This window comes from Puccinia triticina, chromosome 4A, assembly GCF_026914185.1.
Source record: "Puccinia triticina chromosome 4A, complete sequence".
NCBI classification, from domain to species: domain Eukaryota; kingdom Fungi; phylum Basidiomycota; class Pucciniomycetes; order Pucciniales; family Pucciniaceae; genus Puccinia; species Puccinia triticina.
This window is the reverse complement of record NC_070561.1, coordinates 7,796,850-7,813,942: the sequence shown is the minus strand read 5'-3', so window position 1 is coordinate 7,813,942 and position 17,093 is coordinate 7,796,850. Positions and strand designations below refer to the sequence as shown.

The following is a 17,093-nucleotide window of genomic DNA, read 5'->3' as shown; positions in this document are numbered from 1 at the left end:
CCTCCTAGGTGCGCATCATGGCAGAGAGTGCATCAGTTTCCATGTGCACGGATCCAGTAAGAGCTGCCTACTTACTTTCCAAACTCCCATAACCACTTGGTAACGCCGGGCCAGGCTGTCCTTAACCCAGTCCGCTATCAAGGGGTAAGCCTCGCGCGCTGGATTGCATTGGTTATAGTAAGTCACCCAGTTCATGTAGCCTGGGCGGACACGATCGAGCTCGTCAAACTCCGTTTTGACCTCGTTGTACCACTGCAATAGTTCCAGAGTGGCTTCCTCCGTCCACAGCGAGCGAGGCGTCGGCGGAGGCGTTTCTGCGGCTATGATGGCCGCGCGAACACCCTTGTGTAGGTTCTTGAGGCGCACCGCTTCAAGCCGCTCGGCCGTGATCCTGGCGCGATCCGCCTGCTTTTGAGCCTTGAGGGCCTCAGCAGCGTCGATTTCCGCCCGGGTTCTGTTCTGCCGGCGAGTCGACAATGATGCCACTCGGGCTTGAGTCAACGATGATGCCACTCGGGCTCTGCCTCTAGATCCCCCGCCACAAGATCCACCGCCACGAGATCCGCCACCACGAGATCCACCGCCACGAGTGGTGCAGGGGCCCCTTGCAAAAGCATTAGTAGGGCTGATACCTGCTTGCAAACCTGTGATTGCCTGCGCAGATTGGCCAACGGTATTGTCGTTTGAAGACCCCAAAGAACCTGGGGTCTGGAGCAATCCGGCCGGGGTGTTGGAATTGACAGGCGTGCGCTGTCCACGGTTAGGCAAGACCAGTTCGTGGTCCTGAGGTGAGTTGGGATTGTCGACGTGGGCTGACCCTGATAATAGGGCAGGATCAAGGCCAAAAGAGGCAGAGCCTTCAATATCTTGATGCTGCTGAGTGGACATTGTGTCAGATGGCAGTGGATGGATGATGGATTGTGGGGTGAGCAGATATGGGAGTCGGATGACTGTTGGTGGTGCAGAGGGGATGATGGATGGCGGATGGGGGAACTATGTGAAGATGGCTTGGTTGGGCGGTTTCATAGCTCTGCCGACCTCCGCCGCCCCAAAATACAGGAAATAGTATTGGGCACGGCACCAATGACCTGCAAACGGTACAGATGTACAATTCATCTATACTCATAAATGACTTTTGGAAATTTGAAAGTTTCAATCCCGCCTCCTGCGGTTCTGAAGATTTTTTGTAGTATTTTTGAAATAAAATACATTTCAAAAAAAGTTGAATAGAACTTTGGGAAAAGTTCGAATACTTCTCAAAAATATTTCAAAAAGGTGTTTATAATTGCTGCCTTAATTGGTTTCTACCTGTTGTATTGGGACTCTCTCAATCAACGATTTATTCCTTCTTTCTTTTTTTCTGGCAGTATTTCGACAGCAACGACTCTGGAACTAGTGCAGATTGCCCGGTGGCTCACACGAAGGATTTACAAGAGGTGGTTAGCTTACTGGCAAAAGATAACAGACAAGCAGTGATAACAGAATTCGGCGGCGGAAATAGTCCCGCTTGTCCTTCCGTCCTGGCAGAATTTGTCCAACAAGCTCATAATGTAACTGATCTTGAACCTTTCGATGACCGCAACATCTTTGCAAAAGACAAGCTGATTCATCTTCTCTATTTTTTCCCTTTCGATCCGAAAATCTGATCATTTAACAGAGCTTCCCTCAGATTTTGGGATATTTCATCTGGGGTGCCGGTGCTTTTCAAAAAGTCAGAGAATCCCCTTTTTGATTCTCATATTTTTCTTCAGGGAGCACGCACAAGATGAGAAACTCATGTTCCTCCCCTTTTGGACGACTGGAAATCCCAAATGGTTGAAAACAAAACAGGACTATACACTTGTAGTGACCATTATGCAGGCAAGTACCGCAACCAAACACCTCCCATCAGAAAACAAATAATAGATTATTGACTTGAAGTATGTTTTTGCGTTTTTTGTTAAAATGTTGTGATTTGGATGGCCGAAAATAGGATGGACAATGGGTCGACCAACCGAACTTCAAGGCAATCAAGAAGTACATGGATCCAGGCCCCCCAAAAGGAAATCAAATTGGATGGCAGCCTTAGCATCAGCGGAGAAGCATGCCAAGAGGCGCGATAGACCCCAGCCAGAAACCACACCGGAATATTCTCTGTATCTCCGATCTCGGTTTTCAACCTCCTTGTTCAGTTGCACTTCCTTGGCCAGATTGATTTTGTCCGACGAACTTGATTAGGATTGTCCTCGGAAGTCTTTGCATGATTACTTGTCTTGACAATTGTTTGTCTCCTTCTTTCCCCTTTTTCCAAATACGCCGGTCTGGATATGTTTTGTTCTGAGATGCTGAGGTCTTTCTCAACTTGAAAATTCACACCGGTGGTGCCCAACAATCATTGTTTTCCTCACTGATAGCGTCTTAGATGATGGTTTGAAGGCCTCAACTCTCTTCAAAGCAAATCGAGTGTTACGCTTGATGTTTGAGGCAAGCCCTTGTAAAAGCATCCTTGATGAGAGGATCGCGCAGCATCAACTCTGCTTTGTACGAATCCCTCTTTGATAGGCTCACGTGATCCATGGTTATTGGATTGATTTATTAATTTTGTGGTACAAACATAGTGAGAATCAGCAGGCAAAAAAAAAACATTCAGGATCAAACGCAGAATGCTCAGTATTTGGAGAAGACAAAACAGAGCACGGTGTCGACAAATCGGCAAGTCGACAAGGAAATAATTGTTGATTTTAAAAAAAAAACGTGAACCGTGCAAAGGATTTAAGAAAAAGGAGGGTTAATCTTCATCGTCAGAAGCAATGATCAGTTTACGTTTAGTGATTTTAGGTTCACTAGAGACTGGCTCGGCCGGTTTGGGGGGTTTTTGAGACACATGACGCTCGCGATCAGCATTCCTCTTTTTGCGATCGAGTTCCTGTTCTTCCAGTCTTTGATCTGCGAGTTCGAGTTCAGTCAATTGAGGTTCGAAGTGGTGGCTTGTATGGCGGTGATCGCGGTCGAGCTTCTCGTCCTCCTCTTCCTCCATCTCTTCCTCGTAGTCTTCCTCCTCTTCTTCCTCATCCACCTGGTCGAACTCACCCTCATCGGACAACAGCGGCGCATTGAACCTACGTTTGCGAACCCCGCCTGCGCCCCTAGATCCACCCTCCAACAGATTGGTTTGGCGAGAGTTCTGGCGGGCAAGTTTGGCGTCCTGTTTCTTCATATCTTTCAGCTTGCGCTCCTCCTCCAGCTCCTTGTTGATCTTCTCCTGCTCAGGGTCCTTGGTGATCACCCTGCGCGACGTCTGGCGCAGCGAATTTGCCTTCATGAGCGACCGATTGGCGACGATGATTCGATGGGTCAGCGAGTCCAAGCTGTAGGGTCGCAGTGTGATTTGGCCGGTGATCGAGGCTTGTGCCTCTAGGAGTTTTAGCTCAGAATGTTGCGCAAATAGATAGGTCAGGCCTTGGGACGCTCCCTGCTGTTGCTGACTGGCGGTGGTTGTGGTGTTATTGTTGCTCTGTCGACCGTCTACTGTAGATATCATGTCGAACAACTCTGAGCCGACTTGTAATGACTGTGAGCCGTCCTCCCAACATATTATCCGGGCGTTGGACTGTTTGACCTACAAGGGGGGAGGTGGGAAGCAACAACTTAGCTTGATCGTTCTCTTTTTCTTCTAAAAAATCAGCCAGGCGTGCTTACAGGGTTCCCTTGCGGATCCTTTCGCCATCGCCATCGGATCGCATTCTGATCTGTTAAGACGTTTTCTCCACCTTCTTTTTCGCCTGAATCGGCACCTTCGCTGAGGAACTCTTCGTCCGAAAATGGGAATGCATGGAAACTGAGGAAGTTCGGGATCCTCAGATCCCAATGCTGATTTATTCCACAAGATGAAAAAAAAACTCTTCAGTCATTTCTCCCAAGGCCATAAGCTTATGTGTGTTTTGCTGACTTTGCCATCCGAAGGTTTTGGGAACGGTAGGTTTGGCAATGGAGCCTCGGCGATGTTCAAGGGACGAGAAGTGGCTGGCTGGGCGTCGAGGTCTTCGTCATACTCGAGTGGGTCTCTCTTGGGATCAGGATGGTCGTCCTCATCGGGCAAGAGTTCGCCAGCCGAGCCCTCGTCGTCCTCGCCTCCGAACAGGTCTTCCTCCAGCTCTTGCTCGGATGGCTCTACTTGTGCTGCATTCGGTTCTTCGGCCTTCGGTTCGCCTTCGTCCTGATATCCTCTTGCTGAGATTGGGGTGAGCTGCGATGTGTCTGACATGGTTGACTTTCGATCTCTGCTGTGGTGGTTGGCCCGCGAAACCTCGGTCATCGGCTGCCGGGTACATACATAATTTGAGACAAATTGACCCGGCCCGACCCGCCCGTCTATTCTGCGGCCCGGCCCGCCTAACAGTAAGCCCGAGCCCGCAGGGTCACTGTGTCATCGCAAATTTGTACATATGTATGCTACTGTCAGCTACAGTGTTTTGCGGCAAGGGTTGTGCGTGCCAAGTGCACTTCATTTTTTGCATGAAAACAGTCACAGAGGAATTCTAGGGATAAATGTGCCCTTAGTTCTTTCGATGACCAGATGGTTTAGTGGTCCCCATTCCAGAGAAGCGCGGAACAACGAACAGTCGTAGCCGGCTTACAATTTGTGAGAAGACCAACGGGCACTCTACGTGTGTCCCGAGTCAGGCGGTTAGCTACCTTCGCGTACAGTTCCGGTTTCCCCAATCGCTGAAGAAGAGAAACCCTTTCCTCGCGTACATAACCTGTGCGCGCTGTGCCTGGTCGCCGAAGTACATAGAAACCTCCCGGTCTCTCCCGGCAGCTCCCGGCGTACATATACATTTGGCACGTTTTAAGTCCGGATGTATTTCACAATCAATTATGGTGTTCAAAGTTGGTTTATGCATGCATAAATCATAAATTCATAAATCTTTTTCAGGGGGATTACATAATCAAACCCGCGCAATCCCCTGCAAAGAACAGTTTATGAATTTATGATTTATGCATGCATAAATCAACTTTGAACACCATAAATGCAGAATATTTGAGCATTGGTCATACAATTGTAGATGGATGAATATTTCACCTTTCCGTTGTAGGTATGCCGCACTGGCACGTATGAATTTTATATATTCCGTGTATGTATTCTTTCCCAATCACATTTGGAGGGCTGATTCATCGAGTCAGTCTCACTTCTATTGGCCACTATGAAGGCTGTACTACCTGCGGGCTAGTTTCTAATAACACTGGAAATTACAGGGTTGATTACTATCAATAGGAGTCTTAATGCTGGCTTGATGCAACACATCCACATCAATCAGATAGCTCGTCTAACATCCTCCCTCAGGGGAATGTCAAATTAAACTACCTTACCTTATCTTTCTGGCTTTAAGAAACAATCATCCCAAGCGGCTTGGCCCAGTTGTCACAGTTTCAAATGATGGTTAAGCTACATTGCAATTTTTTACCCATCTCTCTGTACATACTAGGGGCCAGCCTACTGGCAAAGGCTGGTCTGAAACGACCAAGAGAAATCTCTTTGGGTAAGGATTGAATCTTTATTTACTATTGAAGGTTTTCTGCTGAACTTTTTGTGTCATCTTGTTCAACATTTGCTACCCTGTGGTATGTTGTTTCAGGCTCTACTGATGTCACTAAGTTAGATGGATACACAGGAAATATCAAACAGCCATCTCAGAAACAGGAACATTCCAAATTAGTACCTAAAAAACCAGGTAACCTTTTGCCCTGTTATCTCTGACCCAAGCTTGATTTTCCTGCTTACACTACTCAAATCACTCACTTGAAAAAGAAACAGGCAAAAAAAAGCTGTTAGAAAGCAGGCGCAGAGGTATTGAGACAGGAATCTATCAACTCAAACATTGTAAGAATTTGGTTCACAACAAATTCCAACAGACTCTTGTTGAAGAAATTGGGGGATTGTACAATGAATTGAAGAAGCTGGTACATGTTAAAACAGTTATGAAAATGACTAATCTATATTCAAAAGCTACAGGAGGTGTTGATATTTCCTACGCTATGGACAACATACTTGAGAACCCATTTTTAGAGCTGTGGGGAAGGGTAATGAAAACCTTTCCTCTTTTTCAATAAACAAATACCCAATACTTTGTAGAGGATTTCACCTATAACTATTCAACAACTCTATTTCTCATAGTAGATTTGATTCAGCTATGCAAACTAGAGTCAAAAAATTCCTTCAAAGATGTTGAATTTATCAAACAAAAGTCTCTGGAAATGGGGGTTTCATCTCTGGTTGAAACTTGCAAAAATTCACGTGGCTGCCCATATGATTTTGAATACCAGCAAGGTATAAGGACCATTTGGATGTCAAAAGTATTTTTAGAGACTGACAGGATTATAAATCACTTTACTCAATCATCCATAGGTATGTTCACATCTTGTAAACATCTTGGCTGGTGTTCAGAGAATTGAAGTTCTTACTAATTTCCCAAATCATGCCTTGAAAACTCAATTAATTTCAGTAACCACTTGCCAAGACACCATTCTTTCTAAATATTACGCTCTGGAAAAAATCATGGAAGCTTTGAAAAATCCATATGATGATGTGGAAGAAGAAACTGAAGAATTCCAAGATATCCGCAAAACCTTTGTTTCAGCCAGTTTTCTTGAGGATCTGATGATGATTTCATCCAGGTTAAGAATTGAAAAAGCAGATGAGGTGAGAAAAAACTTGAAAAATAGTGAAATTTTTGTCAGATTTCAAAATGCCCTTCAAAAGTTCTGGAGACTTCCAGGAAAATTGTCTGGAAGGAGGCCCCAATATGAATTTATCTTAGAATATCACCTTGTAAAGTTGCTTGATAGTCACTATCCAGAAATTCTTTTGGAATCTAAACCTGATAAAATCAGTCAAAAAGAACTCCAAAATCAATTGAAATTCATGGGATATTTACTTGAATCAAGCTACAGATTCAGCAGCACAAAAAACATTAATGAATGTGAAGAACCCATTAAGAATATCTTAAACTTTTATGATACACAAATTACACTGCAAGAATGGATTGAAAATTTCTATGAAAATCTGACTGGGTTGACAATTCAAAGTACTCGTTCTATAAATGAAGCTTTTGAGAATAAGATATTAGGTTAAAAACTGAAAATTAAATCTCAACTCAAGCACCAACTGCAGATTCTCAGTGCTTTTGCCATAGAATTGATACTCCATATCAGGCTAGATTTTTATTGAGCTCTTTTATTTTCACTAGTACTCATTGGTAAAATTTTCTACCTCCCCAAAGAAAAAAATCCTCGGCCTTCTTGAAAAAAAAACTCATGTTGAAGTTTGAACATTGAGAGATAAAAGAGGAGGATCCACAAAACAAAACCTTAGCATTACACAAATCCAAGTTTATTGAAACCACATTTTCACAGAAACTGACTTCATGGGTTCATACTGCATTTCATTGAAACTAGAGGCCAAGGCAGCTTTGCCGCTGCACTCTCAGGTCCCAGTATCTAAGCTAAATGGAATATTTGTGGTACTCATGGAGTACTCTCTGGATTGTCTATTCATTATGATGCCACAATTATACTCCTAGCCTGAGTCTGAAAATTGAAATCCTATTCCTCAGGATATACATATGTACATACTTTGGAAAGAGATTAATTGGTTGTAGACATTTATCTGACCAGAGTACTGTTTTCAAAGTTTTATTCAATCAATAAGGATGTGGAATATATTTCTATGAGTGAGATCCCCAAGTTCTCTCAGGCTGTGTCTTTAGGCTGTGAGAATGCTTATATCTCATTTATGCTTCTACTATAGTATTTCAGCTTGGTCTTGTATTTAGTGTTGTCTCAGCTCAGATCCTTGATTCTTTTCCTCACTGAATACAAACCACCTTTATATCTGTGTCCAGTCCAACTGTCACAAGACAGTCCGGTATCTTCAGTCCTGCAACCCCTGTGCCCCTCAACATAGGCTGTACAGCTGCGCAAAGCATTCCACTGTAGAAGGTTTTTTGGCTGGTCCCAAATGTTGGGGCCCAAAACCTGAAAAATACAGTTTTTTCACGTATTTTTGGACGGCTGGGACATGACATGGTGTGTTTTAGACCCACCAGACACTCCTGAAAGCACTGCATGACAGTTTCTGCCTTTATGTGTGGGTTTAGTGCCCAACTAGAAGGCATAAGTATGGGTTTAGGGGGGGGGGGGGTACTTCAAAAACTCTGGAGGACCTATTTTACTCTTAACTCCATGTTTGTTGGAGCAAATGCCTGGGCACTCCAAAATACACCAAAATGGGATGCACTCCACCCTAATTTTGGCTTTGCACTCAAGTGTGCAAATATGAACTGGAGTGCCCACAGTAGTCATCAAGCAGGGCACACCCCACTTGATGACCAGCTAATGTGCAAATCTTCTCAATGAGCAGTACAGACAAGTCATTGAGAGGTGTGAGACCCCTCAATGGCTGGTACATATCAGTCTTGGGGAGGTGTGAGACCCCTCAATGGACGGTCCAACTGGTCATTGGGAGGTGAGAGACCCCTCAATGGCCGGTCAGACCAATCATTGGGAGGTGAGAGATCAATGGCTGGCAACGAATGGCCATTGAGGTGTACTGTGCTGCGGAGTCCCCTCAATGAACGGTAACAACCGGCCATCAAGAGGTATGAGACCCCTTGATGGCTGGTCCGACCAGTCATCAAGACATATGAGACCCCTCAATGGCTGGTCCAAGAGGGGTCTCATTGGACTCTCATATCTCTTGATCCCCTCAATGGTCAGTCCAAGAGGGGTCTCATACCTCTCTATGGCCGGTCAGTACCGGTCATCGGGAGGTGAGAGACCCCTCAATGACTGGTTGGACCTGCCATCAAGGGGTAATCTACTGCGGAGTTGCCTTGATGACCGGTACAGACCGGCCATTGTATGAGACCCCTCAATGGCCCTTCCAACCAGTCATTGAGAGGTATGAGACCCCTTGATGGCCTGTCTGACCAGTCATTGAGAGGTGTGAGACCCCTCAATGGCCGGTCCGACCGGTCATTGGGAGGTGAGAGACCCCTTGATGGCCGGTCTGACCCATAATTGGGAGGTGAGAGACCCCTTGATGACTGGTTGGACTGGCCATTGTGGGGTAATGTACTGCAGAGTCCCCTTGATGCCGGGCTGTCCTGGTCATCAAGAGGTGTTACCTCCCTTGATGACCGCACAGACCGGTCATCAAGAGCTATGACTCCCCTCAATGACTCGCACAGACCAGTCATTGGAGAGGAGTAGTGAATCTGCTCAATGCCGGTCTGTACCAATCATCAAGAGTTATGGGCCTGATACCACTACAGATTGGCATCAAGACAAGATGGAGACCTTGGGGAGGATGCCTCCCTGGCAAGTGGGGAAACAATCAGCTTATGAACTACTCGCAGCCAAGTTCCTTGGATCTGGAACATGTCTAGATAACCCTGACTGGTCATCTTGAGGATTCAAGCTCTCAAGCTGACCTGTAAACACTTGAATGAGTGTGTACAGGCCAGCATTGTGTCTGCGCAGGTGCAGGGCCCTGACAACCAAGTTGTCAAGTTTTGGTTTGAAGGATGTCAGGGCCCAGGGTGTGTGAGCTTGGTTGGATACTTAAAGGGCTGGGGGGAAGCTGTTTGTCCCCCCAGGGGATCTGGTTTCCTCCACCCCCTCCCTGAAGGCCCCCTATTTCATTTGAGTAGGCCCCTTCTTGATTTCAAAAAACAAAAATTCCAAAACCAAACAAAACTTTAACAATTTGAACTTTAAACTTACACAAAACAAGAAAATTTAAACTTTGAACTCACACAACACAAAAACATTCAAACTTTGAATTCACACAAAACAAAAAAATTTGAACACAATCAAAACACACAAAAACATTAAATAAACTCACAAAAAAACAATAATTTAAACTCAAACAAACCATAAACTCTGTACTAAAAAGAAACTTAAACTTTTTAAACTTAAGGAACACAAATTCCAAACTTTTAATTTCTTCTGCCTGCAATTTCAATGAAATACAGCATGAACCCATGAAGTCAGTTTCTGTGAAACTGTGGTTTTGATAAACTTGGATTGCAGGCAGAAGAAATTAAAAGTTTGAAAATTGTGTTCTTTAAGTTTGTAAAGTGTGAGTTTTTTTTTTCAGTACAGAGTTTATGGTTTTTTTGAGTTTGAATTATTGTTTTTGTGTGAGTTTATTTCATTTTTTTTGTGTGTTCAAATGTTTTTTTTTTTGTGCATGACAACGCTCCCAAATACCACTTTGCAGGGTGATGGATCAAGGGAGTCCAAATTGTCTAATCTCAATATGCCGGATAAAGATGCACAGGATGGCGCTCAACTATACAACAATACACAGGACCGCGCTCAGTTTAGAAAAGATGGTGGTGAGTTGTGCACAAAGTCTAGATCACTAATCAATTAAGATAATTGCAACCAACCTAACCTTAAAGCTTGTATGGAAGCTGAAATCAACAAATTTGACGCTGCTCCTTCTGGGACTTCTGGGAAAGATACTCCGTCTCACCCAATCAAATTGGATCCTTCAGTAGTACCATCAATTCCCAACCCAAAGCCTACCATTAAAACACTCCCAAAAACTACTTTGTAGAGCAATCAATTGGGGGAGTGCAAAATTTCAGATCTTGATGTGGCAGACAAGATGCGCAGGATTTCACTCAACTTAGCAAAGATGGTGGTGAGTTTTACACAAAGTAAAGATCACAAATCAAGATATGTAACTTGAGCCCATATTGCAACAAGTTATTGTTGAGAAACTGTCCTGGACCAAGCCACTCAAGTTTGCCCTTAGTGATTGAATGACTATGGCTCATCAATACCCCTGAGGCATCTAATTTCTAAACAAGTACTCTGCAAGGTTCCTTGTATAGATATCCCTTGTGATATTTGGGATGGATCTGACTAAATGTTCACCCTGTATTTGGCTTGCCATTAATAAAAAGTAGTATATTTTGTATCTGACCTTACATTTGCCTCTTGCTTGTGTTTGTTGTGGTTGTTAGACAGGGTAGGAACACTTACGGGTGGGTTGGGCTGGGATTGTTTTGTACACGCTGTGGGGGAAGGTGCACATTAATTGGCGGCGATTCTGGTTGGAACAAGGGCTGGGTGGGATTTTATTTTCACTGTTTTGTTGGTGGTTTCCTTAGCATTGCTTGTGGTTATTGGACAGGGTAGGAACGCTTGTGAATGGGTTAGGCTGGGATTGTTTTGCACACGCGGTGGAGTGTGCTTTGGCACACTCCTACAACGGAGTGTGCTTTGGGACACTCCTACAACGGAGTGTGGTTTGGCACACTCCTATTACAGAGTGTGCTTTGGCACACTCCTACAACGGAGTGTGCTTTGGCACACTCCTATTACAGAGTGTGCTTTGGCACACTCCTACAACGGAGTGTGCTTTGGCACACTCCTACAACGGAGTGTGCTTTGGCACACTCCTACAACGGAGTGTGCTTTGGCACACTCCTACAACGGAGTGTGCTTTGGCACACTCCTACAACGGAGTGTGCTTTGGCACACTCCTACAACGGAGTGTGCTTTGGCACACTCCTACAACGGAGTGTGCTTTGGCACACTCCTACAACGGAGTGTGCTTTGGCACACTCCTACAACGGAGTGTGCTTTGGCACACTCCTACAACGGAGTGTGCTTTGGCACACTCCTACAACGGAGTGTGCTTTGGCACACTCCTACAACAGAGTGTGCTTTGGCACACTCCTACAACGGAGTGTGCTTTGGCACACTCCTACAACGGAGTGTGCTTTGGGACACTCCTACAACGGAGTGTGGTTTGGCACACTCCTATTACAGAGTGTGCTTTGGCACACTCCTATTACAGAGTGTGCTTTGGCACACTCCTACAACGGAGTGTGCTTTGGCACACTCCTATTACAGAGTGTGCTTTGGCACACTCCTACAACGGAGTGTGCTTTGGCACACTCCTACAACAGAGTGTGCTTTGGCACACTCCTACAACGGAGTGTGCTTTGGCACACTCCTACAACGGAGTGTGCTTTGGCACACTCCTACAACGGAGTGTGCTTTGGCACACTCCTACAACGGAGTGTGCTTTGGCACACTCCTACAACGGAGTGTGCTTTGGCACACTCCTACAACGGAGTGTGCTTTGGCACACTCCTACAACGGAGTGTGCTTTGGCACACTCCTACAACGGAGTGTGCTTTGGCACACTCCTACAACGGAGTGTGCTTTGGCACACTCCTACAACGGAGTGTGCTTTGGCACACTCCTACAACGGAGTGTGCTTTGGCACACTCCTACAACAGAGTGTGCTTTGGCACACTCCTACAACGGAGTGTGCTTTGGCACACTCCTACAACAGAGTGTGCTTTGGCACACTCCTACAACTGAGTGTGCTTTGGCACACTCCTACAACAGAGTGTGCTTTGGCACACAACTACAACGGAGTGTGCTTTGGCACACTCCTACAACGGAGTGTGCTTTGGCACACTCCTACAACGGAGTGTGCTTTGGCACACTCCTAGAACGGAGTGTGCTTTGGCACACTCCTACAACGGAGTGTGCTTTGGCACACTCCTACAACGGAGTGTGCTTTGGCACACTCCTACAACGGAGTGTGCTTTGGCACACTCCTACAACGGAGTGTGCTTTGGCACACTCCTACAACGGAGTGTGCTTTGGCACACTCCTACAACGGAGTGTGCTTTGGCACACTCCTACAACGGAGTGTGCTTTGGCACACTCCTACAACGGAGTGTGCTTTGGCACACTCCTACAACGGAGTGTGCTTTGGCACACTCCTACAACGGAGTGTGCTTTGGCACACTCCTACAACGGAGTGTGCTTTGGCACACTCCTACAACGGAGTGTGCTTTGGCACACTCCTACAACGGAGTGTGCTTTGGCACACTCCTACAACGGAGTGTGCTTTGGCACACTCCTACAACGGAGTGTGCTTTGGCACACTCCTACAACGGAGTGTGCTTTGGCACACTCCTACAACGGAGTGTGCTTTGGCACACTCCTACAACGGAGTGTGCTTTGGCACACTCCTACAACGGAGTGTGCTTTGGCACACTCCTACAACGGAGTGTGCTTTGGCACACTCCTACAACGGAGTGTGCTTTGGCACACTCCTACAACGGAGTGTGCTTTGGCACACTCCTACAACGGAGTGTGCTTTGGCACACTCCTACAACGGAGTGTGCTTTGGCACACTCCTACAACGGAGTGTGCTTTGGCACACTCCTATTACAGAGTGTGCTTTGGCACACTCCTATTACAGAGTGTGCTTTGGCACACAGAGTGTGTAGGAGTGTTCCCAAGCACACTCTGTTGTAGGAGTGTGCCCAAGCACACTCCGTTGCAGGAGTGTGCCCAAGCACACTCCGTTGTAGGAGTGTGCCCAAGCACACTCCGTTGTAGGAGTGTGCCCAAGCACACTCCGTTGTAGGAGTGTGCCCAAGGACACTCCGTTGTAGGAGTGTGCCCAAGCACACTCTGTTGTAGGAGTGTGCCCAAGCACACTCCGTTGTAGGAGTGTGCCCAAGCACACTCTGTTGTACGAGTGTGCCTAAGCACACTCTGTTGCAGGAGTGTGCCCAAGCACACTCTGTTGCAGGAGTGTGCCCAAGCACACTCTGTTCTAGGAGTGTGTCCAAGCACACTCCGTTGTAGGAGTGTGTCCAAGCACACTCAGTTCTAGGAGTGTGCCCAAGCACACTCCGTTGCAGGAGTGTGCCAAGCAAACTCCGTTGCAAGAGTGTGCCCAAGCACACTCCGTTGTAGGAGTGTGAGGAGTGTGCCCAAGCACACTCCCTTCTAGGAGTGTGCCCAAGCACACTCCCTTCTAGGAGTGTGCCCAAGCACACTCCCTTCTAGGAGTGTGCCCAAGCACACTCCCTTCTAGGAGTGTGCCCAAGCACACTCCCTTCTAGGAGTGTGCCCAAGCACACTCCCTTCTAGGAGTGTGCCCAAGCACACTCCCTTCTAGGAGTGTGCCCAAGCACACTCCCTTCTAGGAGTGTGCCCAAGCACACTCCCTTCTAGGAGTGTGCCCAAGCACACTCCCTTCTAGGAGTGTGCCCAAGCACACTCCCTTCTAGGAGTGTGCCAAAGCACACTCCCTTCTAGGAGTGTGCCAAAGCACACTCCCTTCTAGGAGTGTGCCAAAGCACACTCCCTTCTAGGAGTGTGCCAAAGCACACTCCCTTCTAGGAGTGTGCCAAAGCACACTCCCTTCTAGGAGTGTGCCAAAGCACACTCCCTTCTAGGAGTGTGCCAAAGCACACTCCCTTCTAGGAGTGTGCCAAAGCACACTCCCTTCTAGGAGTGTGCCAAAGCACACTCCCTTCTAGGAGTGTGCCAAAGCACACTCCCTTCTAGGAGTGTGCCAAAGCACACTCCCTTCTAGGAGTGTGCCAAAGCACACTCCCTTCTAGGAGTGTGCCAAAGCACACTCCCTTCTAGGAGTGTGCCAAAGCACACTCCCTTCTAGGAGTGTGCCAAAGCACACTCCCTTCTAGGAGTGTGCCAAAGCACACTCCCTTCTAGGAGTGTGCCAAAGCACACTCCCTTCTAGGAGTGTGCCAAAGCACACTCCCTTCTAGGAGTGTGCCAAAGCACACTCCCTTCTAGGAGTGTGCCAAAGCACACTCCCTTCTAGGAGTGTGCCAAAGCACACTCCCTTCTAGGAGTGTGCCAAAGCACACTCCCTTCTAGGAGTGTGCCAAAGCACACTCCCTTCTAGGAGTGTGCCAAAGCACACTCCCTTCTAGGAGTGTGCCAAAGCACACTCCCTTCTAGGAGTGTGCCAAAGCACACTCCCTTCTAGGAGTGTGCCAAAGCACACTCCCTTCTAGGAGTGTGCCAAAGCACACTCCCTTCTAGGAGTGTGCCAAAGCACACTCCCTTCTAGGAGTGTGCCAAAGCACACTCCCTTCTAGGAGTGTGCCAAAGCACACTCCCTTCTAGGAGTGTGCCAAAGCACACCCCCTTCTGAGAGTGTGCCAAAGCACACTCCCTTCTAGGAGTGTGCCAAAGCATGTTGATGCATCTCTGATATGCCAGATAAACATTTGCCAAGATGGAAGACCTAATCAGCAACAACCACCACTGTGTATTTATTCTCCCCCTCCCTCCGGCCTATCTAGCTCAGGAGAGAAGTCTTCTACTGAGATAGGTATTTTGCACCCCTTTCCTTCCCCTTCATTTCCTTATCTTCAAATATCTTGTAAATAGTAGAGAAGAGCTGTCCTCTTCTACTGATATAGGGAAATAGAAGTACATGAGACATCAGGTCTTGTCTATTTCCACTCCAATGTCTTTTGAGACCTTTCTACAGACACCAGTGAAGAGTCCATGAGGTAATCTCATACGTTCACTATCAAAAAACAATTATGGCCTCCCCTACTCTCCAATATATCCCTCTGAATAATCATCCAACTGCACCTGGCTGGAACACTTGTGTGAGCAATGGTAGACACAGGATCCAATTTTGACATCATCCAACTGAAAACAGCCTTGGCCGCAAACCTCCCACGACAAGAACTGGTGAAGCCAATTGCAATTTTTTTTGCACTCCAGAGGAAATCTCCCAACCACATTATTATTTGTCACTTGAACACCACATTGAAAAACACTCATTCTGACCTTTCTTTTGAAAAGGTCCTGCTTTGGGTTGGCTGGATAGATGGGGACTAAGACATCCTTAATGTGACAGAAATGTATTATATATCCTAGTGTGTGGAGAATAAGCTCTAGATCTTATTCTCCTGTGGAATTTAGTTTTCAGTTAGGTATTACTATCTGCAACCTAAGTCAAAGTGGTTAGGCTACAACATTCATCCCCTTGCCTAGACTCAAGACTCTACATACAGTCAAACCTGTGAAACCGCATACCCCTCCGTGGAATGGATTGGTTATGCGGTTTGGGAGGTTATGCGGTAGGAGAGGTTGCCTCTATAAGCGCATAACTATGCGGTTAGAAAGCCTCTGAAACCACATACTTTTTATGTGGTTTCAAGGGCATTTTCAAATAGTTTTTTTTTTTGGTTTGGCTTGCCAAACCTGTTGAACACATAAGTATTATGCAGTCTCAGAGGTATTTCCCAAGGATGTATGCATACTTTTTCATTGGGATGTATGTATAAGATAAAACAAGCTTTATTTTTGGGAGGAGAAGAAATCTACTTGATATCTAAGGAATTGGCGGAAAACCTTCATGAGATTGGTCTGTTGACCCTTGTGTTGGAGTGTGGGGTGGACAAACTCCACATTTGGAGTGTGCGGGAGACAAGAGGAGGTCAGGGAGGAGACATGCAATCAAGGTTTTTCCAACCCACAACAGATTAAGATTCAGTCACTCTCCAACTAGCTAGCCCATTTCGACCTTTGAACCTCGCATGGTAGAGACCAGACAAGATAAACCTACGCTAGCGGGACTGCTTCCTCCTCCAACAAGGGCTAAACGACCAAAACAAACCAAGGCGTACAAGGCATTATTGGCACTTCTTCCCTCACCACCATCGCCAACTGAGGAACCGACATCAATCCCTGAAGCCAATCAACCACCATCTCCATTCCTTTCAGAAGTTTCATTCATATTCTCACAGTATCTGACGCGATACTACCAAGTGCCAAGACCAAGACCCATACAACTACCGACACCTGAATACCAACCTCAAGACAACCGTTGTAGGACTCAAAAGCGGTTGTGAAACCCTTTTTCTGAATGGAGAAGGGGATGATGGAGGTGCAAACTCTGCCCTTCTATACTATCAGTCAACAAGACCCACCAAGCTATGCTTGTAAGGTTTTAATCAAGTGATAGGTCTGGTCTAATTCCAGATGAAGTTGTTCAATGAAAGGTATGTGAGATTTGAGAGTGAGTTCAGTAGTTATTTGCAAATATACGGGATGTAGTGATGTGTGGTGGTGATGGTAAGTGTGAAGGGTGGTATGTAAATAACTGGTGAGTACTAAGCTGAGGAGCTGACAACTGGGGAGGAGATAGCTCCTTATATAGACAGAAGTGGAGCCCTAGAGGGCTTGTGGGTTAGGTTTTCAGCCCATCTGGACAACAGGGTGAGGGATTT

The 17,093-nt window shown here is 46.3% G+C and overlaps 2 protein-coding genes across 2 annotated transcripts; one reads left to right on the top strand and one right to left on the bottom strand.

Annotated features, from left to right (window-relative positions):
• Window positions 1-2,767: 2,767 nt before the first annotated feature.
• On the bottom strand, window positions 2,768-4,310 carry PtA15_4A827 (uncharacterized protein; the record flags this gene model as incomplete). Its single annotated transcript, XM_053168751.1, has 5 exons — window positions 2,768-2,925; window positions 3,070-3,598; window positions 3,679-3,849; window positions 3,929-4,147; window positions 4,242-4,310. 5 exons carry the CDS (start codon window positions 4,308-4,310, stop codon window positions 2,768-2,770), a joined length of 1,146 nt encoding a protein of 381 aa, XP_053019929.1.
• A 5,990-nt stretch (window positions 4,311-10,300) lies between these two features.
• PtA15_4A826 (uncharacterized protein) lies at window positions 10,301-10,603 on the top strand (the record flags this gene model as incomplete). Its single annotated transcript, XM_053168750.1, has 2 exons — window positions 10,301-10,379; window positions 10,458-10,603. The coding sequence occupies 2 exons, from the start codon at window positions 10,301-10,303 to the stop codon at window positions 10,601-10,603; spliced, it is 225 nt and encodes a 74-aa protein (XP_053019928.1).
• Window positions 10,604-17,093: the final 6,490 nt, after the last annotated feature.